Source organism: Talpa occidentalis, unplaced genomic scaffold (genome assembly GCF_014898055.3).
Source record: "Talpa occidentalis isolate TD23 unplaced genomic scaffold, MPIMG_talOcc4v2.1 talOcc4.4, whole genome shotgun sequence".
NCBI classification, from domain to species: Eukaryota; Metazoa; Chordata; class Mammalia; order Eulipotyphla; family Talpidae; genus Talpa; species Talpa occidentalis.
The window spans coordinates 40,221,042-40,233,534 of record NW_023604295.1 but is presented as its reverse complement, the minus strand read 5'-3'; the positions used below and the strand labels follow the sequence as shown (position 1 = coordinate 40,233,534).

The 12,493-nt window shown below is 31.5% G+C and overlaps 1 protein-coding gene across 3 annotated transcripts in view; it reads left to right on the top strand.

Moving 5' to 3' along the window:
• ACAP2 (ArfGAP with coiled-coil, ankyrin repeat and PH domains 2) overlaps window positions 1-12,493 on the top strand; it is a 113,207-nt gene that overhangs the window by 85,446 nt on the left and 15,268 nt on the right. For 2 of the 3 annotated variants that reach the window (XM_054700459.1, XM_037525311.2), the window contains 10 exons: window positions 34-54; window positions 3,051-3,102; window positions 4,464-4,564; window positions 4,885-4,990; window positions 5,962-6,170; window positions 6,490-6,559; window positions 8,008-8,099; window positions 9,488-9,672; window positions 10,545-10,637; window positions 12,017-12,204. In XM_054700459.1, the coding sequence (XP_054556434.1) occupies window positions 34-54; window positions 3,051-3,102; window positions 4,464-4,564; window positions 4,885-4,990; window positions 5,962-6,170; window positions 6,490-6,559; window positions 8,008-8,099; window positions 9,488-9,672; window positions 10,545-10,637; window positions 12,017-12,204 (1,117 nt within the window). The remainder of the gene's footprint in view (window positions 1-33; window positions 55-3,050; window positions 3,103-4,463; window positions 4,565-4,884; window positions 4,991-5,961; window positions 6,171-6,489; window positions 6,560-8,007; window positions 8,100-9,487; window positions 9,673-10,544; window positions 10,638-12,016; window positions 12,205-12,493) is intronic. The other variant, XM_037525312.2, reaches the window with a different exon arrangement.

Genomic DNA, 12,493 nt, shown 5'->3' with positions numbered 1-12,493 from the left:
GTTTTAATCCTGCCCCGTTTTTTCACATGACAGGAAAAAGCCCGATCATATCAGGTACCAAATGGCTTCCTTCCCCTCACCCCTACCTTACTCCAGTTTCCTCTTTGGCACGAGAAAGCTCATAATTAACCTGCTTTTCAGATGGATTACTTGCAATGGATCTAAAGTCTCACATGTTTTAAATTGGGAGGAAAATATAAATGAAATTATACCTTTTCATTGTTTATCTCCTCAATTTGTTTTAATCTGGAAAAGAACATTTGATGTTTATAGTTACTCAAAGAAGGTTTAGATTGAGTTCATATATATTTATAATTTTTAAATTATACTTTAAATTTAATTTTAAATTATACTTTAAATTATAATTTTTAAATTATACTTTAAATTAAGTAAGCTAGTAAGTGCTTTTTAAAAATTATAAATAGTATCTAAGGATTAGTCCTTTTGGTAGTAACCATATTAGTTATGTTGAAAGAAAACATCAGTTCTTAGATTTTTCTTCTTTGTTTTACCAGTTAGCTCTTTTTTTCTTGTGAAAAATTGAATTTGAAATAAAGGAACATACTATGCAAACTTTTATTTTTGTTAAATGTTCACTTTCTTGGCATCTATATGGATGTGTGCACAAGTCCATCACCAATATCCTTTAGTGATGGAGTGTCTACAGAATTAGAATTTGACTTCACCCATGTTTTTTTAATTTCAAGTGCAGTTCTGGGACTAAGTGATCAAACATGCTAGGAGATTACTGATGTATTATTTTATGTATGTTCCCCCTCCCACCTCTTGCTATTTTGTCATCTGGAAGCTCTCACTGGTATATAAATATTAATATTTAATATTTTGGTCTAAAATCTTTATTGAGTTAATTCAATTTAAGATGGCGATAAAGTGGTTTCTCATTTTCCTTAATGAACCATGAGCTTTTCTTTCTGAAAAACTTTTAGATTGTGGTTTTGTAGTTAGTTTCTGACTCTTATAGAATGTAGTGTAGCTGTCAGCATTGTGCTTTCCAAAACTTGTCCTTTTGATTTAAATACACCTTTTAAGTATCTTAAAATTGCAGATAACTTGAACTTAAAATATTGAGTATTTTTTAATATTCAGTAGACTAGAAATTGTCTCATTTTTCCTTTTATTATAAATGTCCATAATAGCTGTGATTATTCTACAGATACAATTAAGAATATATTCTATTTTACTTACCTGACTAAAGTCTTGATCAGTATAGATGAGTATAGTTAACTCCTTTTTTATATATTTATTTTAGGGCAGAGAAGGAGAGAGAGTGTTATAAGACAGAAAAGATCTTAGTTATTGAAATTATTTTTCTCCCTAGCATACACATTATGCAAATTTTTGCCTTAGAAGATGTGCTCAAATTAAAATTAATTTGTAGTGTTTTTGTTTTTCCTGAGAGTGCAAAAATTAATGATATGAGAAAGTTACCTAGAAGCAGATAGTTGGGAGAGAAACTGGGTTTCAGAAATATTGATATATGTCATCTATTGAGTTAATAATGAAAGGTAATAGTCTGACAAAATGTAAAAATTTGTAATATTTTGTTACTATTTTCGGAGGCCTGTATCTAAATATGCAGTAGGTCAAAAGAAATTTATGTTTTGAAGACCTCAGAAGCATGAAAAGTTTACATGGTTATATGAGTGTTTTCCATAGTATAAAAATCTTTGTATTTTTTAATAGCAAATTATATAATGATTTCTATACTAGAAAACATAACAATTTTCATTAATATAGTTAGTTCACTCTGCTTCAAATTACTTAAAAAGTCACTTTAATCAGTGTCAGAGATTATTTCCATTGCATGTCATCCCGTGTTGGCAGGGCTGTACTATTTTGTTTATAGGTATTTCCTTTAACATTTCTAACCAACTATGTGTCCCAAAGCAAAGAAACCCAGATGTTCTTCCTTTTCTAGCCTCCCTGTTGATGATTTGCATTTAAACTCAACCCACTTGGTTTTATCTAGATGCTTATTTAACAAATCTCTATTTTAATGGTAAAGGTAATACCTTTTTAAGTAGCAAGAGAATCTAACAATCTGTCTAGTTTTAAAATAGAAAAGCATCTTGTAATCATTTTCTCAGCTTTGGAGAATTAATTTTTAGAAATAGAAATTCTAAATCTTCTAAATAAATTCTAAATAAAATTTCTTGTATTTTGTATTAGTATCAATGAAAAGGTAGAATCTCTATCTGCTAATAGATTAATAACTAATGTTTACAAAAGAAATCATCTCACATGAAACTAATTTTAAAATAATGACTCAAATATTGTTTTACCTTTCATGCTTTATGAGAATTTTTGCTTCCTTTCATGAATGGCTTTTGGCTGTGATTTTTTTTTTTTTTTAATCTTTAGGTCCTTTTACTGTTTTAATAAATTAGAAATAAGTATGCCATATGTAGCTTAACTTTTTCTTGTAAAGAAGACTCCAAGTAAATTGTTTGCCTAATAATTTATAATAATGAACTGAACAATATAGGTAGTTGGGTGAATCACTTTTATTAATAACTTTGATTATTCTGGTTGGGAATACTTTATATGACAGAAAGGTCAAGTTAATTGGCAATTATCTCCTGTTGAATATTAGTTCTTAAATGTTGATTAGTTTTTTGTTTACTTAATCAAATGCTTGCTGAATTATCTGCAGAAAGGTTGAAAACCAGCACCATTTACTTCAGTGTTTTACTGTATACAATGGTCAGTCTTATTTACAATATAAATCCATTTATTTACAATATAAATCTGTTTAGCACCAAAATTATTTGGTGCTAGCATAAAAGATAACAGCTTTTGTTAGGATGTACATTTCTGACAAAATAAATCAAAACACAGTAAATTTCCTAATCTGTGGTTAAAATTGCTTATTCTTTACTTTGAATTGTTACTGACATCAGTTTATATAAAGCAAAACAGTGCACTCTCAAAAAATGTAATTGCCATGACTGATTTTTAGTGCTTTTCCAACTATTTCTAACAACTGGAATTATATATGTGAAAATTTAATCTATTTTTTATTTATTTAGACGCTGGTTTTCAATACAGAACAATCAGTTGGTTTACCAGAAAAAGTTTAAGGTAGGTGTTAAGTGATTCAGTGAAACTCCAGTGATTCCCCAGTTCTAGTTCATCTGTTCATCTTGGTAAAAAATTGAAGTTCATAAATACTCATATTTGCAAAATTAGTATTTATTAGTTCTATGTTTTTGCGGTGTAAAACTCCAATGGAAAGTATCAACATTTATTCCTTATTCCTTAAAAGCAGTCATTTTGAATCCTTAACTCTTAATCCCTAGCTTTGAGATGGATTTATATGTGTGTGTGTGTGTGTGTGTGTGTGTGTGTGTGTGTGTGCGCGCGCATGCGTGTGTGCGCATGTGTGCCAGAATTAATACTTTTTATTTCTTTATGTATCTTTGTCCAGCTGTGTACAGGAACAACACTACCATACCATAGTACTATTTTGAGGGTGAAAAACAGGATGCCTTTTTAAGAAATATTACCTTAGGACCAAATGATATAGAGTTATAATATGGAAAGATGATAACATCAAAAGGTTAAAAATGACCTTAAATATAAGTTTGAAGAAATTTAAATAGAACCTTTAAATTTGTTGTTCATACTGTTTTTATACATATATTTTTTTTGACCATATTTTAAGGTGAGGGATTTTTATTCATTGAAAGGAATACTGAGATTGCATGGAACTTTAGAATGTCAAAAAAATAGAAGAAAAAGAACCATTTGTTAATTTGCTGACTTTATTTTTACTTAGCCTTTGTGAATGATAAATTCAACTATAAATTTCAGATTTTTACTGTACTCTTGAGATGATACAATATGAAATTTGACTTGTTTGGTTCTATAATAGCAGGTTGGTTCAATACAAAATCTTTCATTCTGACTATAATTAGTTCATCATTTCTTCTGTGATAAATTTGCCTTTGAGTTTATATATTTATTAAGTACTAGAAAATAATGAAAACCTTTCTTATTTTCTTAGGTATTTTAAGAAAGATGTATAGGGATTTTTTTTTTGATAGATATTTAAAACTTCATTAGATCCTTCTTTTTGGGAAGAAAATAATAGCTTTTATCATGTGAGATAGGATCAGGAAAGTAATGAATAGGGAAGAAAGTTAATAGGGAAGTTAATATTTATTGAGCACTTCCTAGTTAATTACCAAGTTTTGAATTAAGCTCCTTATAATCTATTTTGTTTAATCATTTCACAGTAATTTTATGAGCCAGCTAAAATTACCAATAGGACAAAATTGGATTTAATATATGTATATTTGTAGCCTATATCTCTAAAATACATAATTTGAAATCTTTAAAGTTAGGACATTTTTTTAAGTAATATTTGAAAGTATGCTATTATTGATAGTAGTATTAAAACCTAGATTGATAGATATGGGAGTTTCGTTTTGTTATTGCAGGATAACCCCACTGTGGTAGTGGAAGATTTAAGGCTCTGCACAGTGAAACATTGTGAAGACATAGAAAGACGATTCTGCTTTGAGGTGGTCTCTCCAACAAAGTGAGTGGTTCTGAAGAATCTGAGAGTTGCATGTATATTTGTATAGTTTATCTCGACTTTTCAGAGTAGAGAAAGATTTGTGTTTCCCTTGTGATTATTTGTACTAAAGAGGAATAAAATGTTGTAAAATTCAATAGTTTGTATTCAAGTGTTATGATGAGATATTTATGTAACTATTCAGTTATCATTCGTAAAATACTACAGAGATTATTAATATGACCATGTGGAAACTGTCTTGATGAACTGAAGTCATATCAGATATTATTGTTTTTTGCTAATATAGTGTTTGAAAAAACAATGTTTTCTTTTTTATCTTTTAGAAGTTGTATGCTTCAGGCAGACTCTGAAAAGCTGCGCCAAGCATGGATTAAGGCTGTTCAAACCAGTATTGCTACTGCTTATAGAGAGAAGGGTGATGAATCAGAGGTTAGCTAACAATGATATCAAATGGCATATTGCAAAGAGTTTTAATATTAGTTGCAGAATTATATTTTTACAACTGTTTTTTTTCATGAAGGATGTGTTAAATGTTAAATGCATTTTATTTTTTAAAATCTAGATTTAATTTTTTGTATGTTTCTATATATATTTTAATTCAGTGTTTGAATGTGTCCCAGATTGACATAATAAGCATTCTAATGCATTTCCCCTACCCCCAGTTTTTTAATTCTAATAAAGTATAAAATAATGACTGAAAGGGCATTAAAAGTAAAACTGGATAAAAAGCTTTAAAAAAAAGGGAAAACACAATTTGCCTTAGTTGAGATCTTCCTGGGGAAGACAGGCTTAATATTGAGTCTTGGCTCATTGTCTGACTTCAGCTTCCCAATGAGTTAAGAAACTCTTTGGAGCAAGGTCATGAGTGAGTCTTGAGAAATAGGGCTTTACCACTCTAGGAACTTCCTGAAAAAGATATTTGTGAGTCCACTTAAAAAAATGTCTTTATCATCACATTTGTATGATAATTTAGTTGGGTATGGCATTTTTAGGTTGGAAATAATTAGTTCTAAAGGATTATGTCTATTTATTTTGTCTATTATATATATGTAATTTATATATAAATAAAAAACAAAATACTCAATGTTTATGCATTTCTTCCCTTAAGACTAAATGCAAATTGATGGAGGAACTTACATCTTTTCATACTTGAACTCTAATGCCTAAAACTTAGTTCCATAAAAGGCCTTCAATTTATTTTTTGGAAGTTTTTGTTTGGAGCATGTAGTGTGTAAGAGTATTTTGTGTGTGTGTGTGTACACACAACACATATATATATATATATATATATTGTGTTATTTTTCCACACACACATACACACACATACATATACATACATATATATATACACATATGTACATATATATATATATTTAACAAATAATTCTTTATTCTTTTAGAAGCTAGATAAGAAATCATCACCATCCACAGGAAGCCTGGATTCTGGAAATGAGTCAAAAGATAAATTATTGAAAGGGGAAAGTGCCCTGCAGCGAGTCCAGTGTATACCTGGCAATGCCAGCTGTTGTGACTGCGGTCTGGCAGACCCACGGTGGGCCAGCATCAACCTGGGCATCACCCTGTGTATCGAGTGCTCTGGGATTCACCGGTGGGTAGGCCTGTGCAGGGTGATAAGCACACAGTGTAAATTATCATGGCCCTTTGGGTAGAGGACCTTTTCCACTTGCCCAATTTCCAGTTAATATCTTTTTGCTTTTATAAAATGGATAAAATTCTAATTTGTAAAATGTTATCAAGTATGTTGTATCACCATTCATTACTAACCAGAGATCTATCTCTGTTTATATGTGCATTGAGGACTATATTAGAAACCTCATCACATAAAAAGAAAAATAAAAAAAAAAGCATAAATATGCAAATTGAGACTTGCTAGGTTATTATTAATGCTCTTTCCTGACTTCCTTTAGGAGTCTTGGAGTTCACTTTTCAAAAGTGCGATCTTTAACTTTAGACACCTGGGAGCCTGAACTTTTAAAGGTAAGATAAACATTTGCTTAAAAATGTATCATTTTCACAAAAATGTCAAGATTTTATGTTCTTGGCTTACGAATGTATGTGCTGCTCAGGGCCAGCAATGAACTAAATTGTATTGGGACATATTTGAAAGTATACTGGCAAATCTAGTGTTTTGAAAATTGCTGTCTGTGTAGCACTAGTCACATTTTAAGAAAACTGCATTCCTATGTTTTCTCAAAAAAATCTTAGATTCTGTATCTTAATGCTACTCTTTAATAATTACATAGATTTTTGTTATTAATATAAGAGAGATTTTATTGTAATAAGCTCCATAATGGATTGGAATAACATGTTGTTATCATTGGGATATTTTAACATGGGATCACTTGCAGACGTGTATTTGTTAGAATAGTAGTCATCAGGCTATGATTCCTTTTTCTCATGTAAGGATTGATAATATATATCACAGTTGGGTTTCTGATCAGATTTACAAAATTCATAACAGTGAATAGTATTCTTTTAATTACTCATTGTTTATTTTTCCACATTGTAAAAATTATATTAAAGGTTGTAGTATAATCAGTATTTATTTCTGTCTGAAAATTGTGTTTTAAATGTGTTTGTATTTCAGTTTTAGTCCATAGGTAAAATGGTAATCTATTTAAGTAAAATAAAAAAAATTGTGCAATTATTGTGTAAACATCTAAGTGAAAGTGATAAATTTAACCCTAAGGTGTAGCTGAAAATTGTGTTTTAAATGTGTTTGTATTTCAGTTTTAGTCCATAGGTAAAATGGTAATCTATTTAAGTAAAATAAAAAAAATTGTGCAATTATTGTGTAAACATCTAAGTGAAAGTGATAAATTTAACCCTAAGGTGTAGCCCCATTTAGATAAGACTCTTTTAATGGTTATGAATGAAAGAAGAAAGTGGAGGATGAGGGGTAGAAATGTCATTTCTACATTAGCATTATAGAACTCTGTTGATTCAATTTAGAAAACTTGGTTGAAACACATTTGTCTGATACATTAAAAAAAATGACCAAAACTTTTACAGTATTTTGAACTACTTACATACCAAGGATAAGGAGAAAGTAGTTTGCTTTGATTTTTGTCTGAAACTTTGTCTGACCTTAGACTTTATGCAGTCAATGTACCAGACATTATGAATAGTGTGCAGCTTTCTACCAGTTGTAGTACAGGGACAGAAAACTAGTGGAAGATGGATGAGGAGAAACCCTTTCTTATAGGAGTGGTAATCTTCTATGAGAGGTTTTCTGGTGAGGAATGGCAAAATAGCGATACTGCTCACACTGCTTGTTTTTACTTTGCTTAACCCTTATACTTCTTTGTGGAGTAAGCAATTGCAGGATATGCACAGAAATTCATTAGCTGTGTTTGCTTATGAACTTTTATGAAAGTATTTTCTAAGGCATTAATAGGCTATTTTTTTATTTTCTTATTATATAGCTTATGTGTGAGTTGGGGAATGATGTTATAAATAGAGTTTATGAAGCTAAAGTGGAAAAAATGGGGATCAAGAAACCACAACCAGGACAAAGGTATTTATTATTTCAGTTGTCTTAATAGGTTCCCCTTTCCTCTGCAAATCAGGAATATAGATAAACTATGATTTCTTTTTCCACCATGACTGAGATGTAATATTGAAACAGACTGTTTAGAAGATATAATTACTGCTTCTGTTAAAATGTAACTTTCTTTTACTTGGGTATGTTAATTAGATAATTATATTTACTGAGCAGATAATCAGGTAGTTTTCAGATGACAGAATCTTAAAACTTAAGGCTTTTTACATAGGAATGTGACAGCTCTTAGCAATTAAATCAGACCAAAGTTTTATCAGTGGTAGGTCTTTAAAAGAGATAATCTGTTTATTAATGTCTCCAAGGTCAAGTTTCTACTATCTGTAATGAATAATTTTTACATTGTTTGACTTAGCTCAACAAATATTTGTTAATTATATACTTCATACATGGCATTATGATGTTGAATTAATTGTGAAAAAGGTAGCTTCTGATAATGGGAAAGTGTTCAATTGCTGTGTTTGAAATTATACTTCAGTGTTTATGGAGGTTCATTGAATGAAGTGACTAAGACTGTCTTCAAGGTACATAATTTGTTTTTGTTATTGATATTTTCAGTTTAGATATTTTTCATTTTAGCATTACAGTTGTATTTGCCATAATCTCATGTTGGGATTTTATGTTTGACTACATCTATATATGTGTATATATGTGTGTGTGTGTGTACATATATATATATAATACACACATACACACACACAGAGAGAGAGAGAGAGAGTCAATATTAAAGTTATTGCTCTCTAAATGAGTATCATTTAAATCAGATTTTGTTCATTTGCTAAAACGTAGTTGATTTGAAAAATAGCCATTTTAGTCAAAGACCTGAGCATTTTCAAGGTTATAAATAAGGAAAGATATAGATAACAGATTGGGCATTTTATGATTGTATCATAAATCAGAAGTTTAAAATATGACATCTCATCTTCCCTCAACGTAGGATGCTATGTTGTTTTTAAGTGGTTGTCTTTTGAAAAATTATGGCCTCAAGTATTGATATTCCAGTATGTGACATTTATTGGATTTATGTTAATATTTAAATATTAATTTCTATACATTTTTGTAGTTTTCTTGGTTTCAGGGGAACATATATAGAAAGTGAATGGGCATAGAAATTAAGAGAAAAAATGTGGCTTGTTAATAGTTGAGATTTTTCAGTTAATTATTTGTATTTGAAGATGTTCATTAAATATTTTGAAGAAAAGCATTTTGCATAATGTCCTAAATTCAGTTTTAACTTCTATTACATTTTGTGACTTTAGTTGTAAATATTCATTACATGGCTTCTTTTCAGTATTAGTCATACTAAGAGATTAAGTAGAAAATTATGGCATTTTTATGTATACCAGACAGGAGAAAGAGGCATATATCAGAGCAAAATATGTGGAGAGAAAATTTGTGGATAAATATTCTATATCATCATCACCTCCTGAGCAGGAAAAAAAGATTGTCTCCAAAAGTTGTGAAGAAAAGAGGCTGAGTGTTTCTAAACTTGGGCCAACTGACCAAGTCAGAGCATCTTCTCTAAGTTCAGGTATTACAACTTGTGTATACAAACATTTTCTTAAGTTGAAGTCACTTTATAATTGTAGATTGTAGATTTTTTTAAATGCTATAAACTGTTTCCTCTACATATTTTAAGGAAAATTGGATTTCTGTGGCTTTACAACAATTAAGTTTAGTGTCTTGGTAATTCACATGTCTAGGTAATGTGTATATTCTAAGGAATAAAAATACTTAAAATGCAAGGGGAGTTGGGAATTATAAATCTGTCATGCTAAAAAGCCCTAAATATCTGATTAACCACCTAATATCCTTCCTATTTTTTTCCTCCTAAATTTTTCCCAGTAATGTTTTTTCCTGCCCTTTTTCCTTCTTACGGCCTGCTTTGTGCTTTGCTAACTTGCATGTCCCCAGTGGTTGCTGTAAATAGCGACGAGGCCAGGCGGGAGTCTCTGTTCTGTCCTGATGAGCTAGATTCACTCTTCTCCTACTTTGATACTTCTTCAAAACTGCGTAGTAGTAAGTACTACTCTTGGGGAGCATTCCACGTCTGTGCCAGTGGTCATTGTGCGTGTGGCCATTTCTCTAGATGTTACCCATTGTCTCAGAATTACACATTACTTACAGTCACATGATAAGTTAAGCTCTTTACCACCCCTGCCATAGTATGGAGTAATGAAATGTGTTATAGTTCTGAAAATAAGTTTATTTTCAGATTTGGTGATTCTCATTTTGATAAACTAAGTGTTCAGATGGATTAAGATGGTGTTAAACGTATTCTGCTGGTGGTGGCTAAGTTCACGTTGATGTATCAGAGCTCATTTTAAAACTTTGTTTGTGGGAGGTTGTTTTCTAAATGACATGAAATTTAATCACTAGCTGATTTTTTATTTTAAAAAACAGTCAAAAGTAATGACAGTGGAATCCAGCAGAGCTCTGATGATGGAAGAGAATCTTTACCCTCCACAGTGTCAGCCAATAGTTTATATGAGCCTGGTGAGTTTTGGTGAAATTCAGTGTTAATTGGTATTATTTGCTGAAAAATAATATGATAAAATGTCTAGATTGATTAAGTAGTTTCTACAGGGAGGAGGAATACAAATGAGAAAACACCTATTTTTTTTTTTTTAATTTGGCAGTTTTCTAGCTACAGTCTTCTAAGCCCTGTGATATGTGCAGAAGGTGCTTTATCAGTTGCCAAGGATAAATTTTTTTTAAAAGATTTATTTATTTATTTATTTATACAAGCACTGGGCATAGTCAGAAGCGTGGGAGGGTGAAAGAATTCACCAGAGCCAGAGCGGGGAGCAGAGTAGGCAGAAGGACCGAAGTACACTGCTGAGGGGAGCAGCGGGCGGCAGGAGAGGTCTGCGCGCCATGTGGGACCCTCCTCTGGTGGCCGGGGAGCAGCCGGGGATCGAACCGGTGCCACAAAGGCTGCGGGCAGCTTCGCAACCCAGCGCTCAACCACTGTGCCACCGGGGAGGCCCAAGGATAATTTTTAATATACAATAACTGTATATCTTACTCTTCATTTTTTCTTTTTTTTTTTAAATTTTATTTTTATATTCCCCAAACAATTGCAACCCCTTTATTTTGACCCCAATCCCCCCCGCCCTTCATTTTTTCTTATGCTGTTTTTTCTTACTAGGAGAAAGAGATCAGCAACCCCATTCCCATTAGGTTTTACTTCTGACTTGTGCTTTATTTCTAAATTTTCGTTTTATTATTTCAGTGATTTTGGTCTTACAAAATACTCAGGATAGTAAGCATTCTTCAAATTTTTTGATCTGCTTTTCCTGGAAATTGTGATGGTATTGGGCCATCCTAGGAATAAAGAAGGGTTTGATCTAATGGTAGCATTCTTTAGGAATTGTTAGACTTTAAGCCCAGGCTTATAGGAATATACCTATTTTAATATAGTACAGAGTAATTAAAATGCCTATTGGGTACTGGCAAGACCACATTGGTACTGAAATACCAATTGGTGTCTTCATAAGAGAAGATGGTTGACTGGGAAGTGATTACTGTGGGAAGTAAGATAACTGTGAAAACCTCCATTACCTCATTATGTTAAATTAGTGGGTTTTTTTAAGTGAGAACATTCACACTGTGATATAAATAAGAGTTTCATTTTTTAAAAAATTGTGGTAAGATACACATAACATAAACTGTATCATCTTAACCAGTTTTTAAGTGTTTTGGTCAGTGACATTAAGTCTTTTCGCATTGTTGTGCTGCCATCACCACTATCCATCCACAGAACATTTCATTTTATAAAACTGAGACTTTCAACCCATGTAACAAACACTTTCTGTTTTCTCTCTTCCCACCAAGAGCTCATTTTTATTGCTGTATTTGTCTTTGCTTTTCAGAGGGAGAAAGGCAAGATTCTTCTGTGTTTCTCGACTCTAAACATCTTAATCCAGGACTTCAGCTTTATAGGGCTTCATATGAAAAAAATCTTCCTAAAATGGCTGAGGCTTTGGCTCATGGTGCAGATGTGAACTGGGCTAATTCAGAGGAAAACAAAGGAACGCCACTTATTCAGGCTGTATTAGGGGTAAGAGTTCATACATTGAGTTTGTTATTAGTAGTATGATTTAAAAATTATAATTTGTTCTAAACATAGCTTTAGAATTATTTCTAGCTTTAAGAGATGGGTTGGAAAAATACAAGAAGTAAGTAGTGGTTTCTGAGCATCACTTTGATTACATGTAAACTCAGTTTTTTTTCTTTTTCTTTTCTTTTTTTAAAGATTGATTTATTTATGCATACAAGAGCTGGGGTACAGGCCAGAGATATGGGGGGTGAGCAGATTCACCAGAGGCAGTGGGGAACAGAACAGGCAG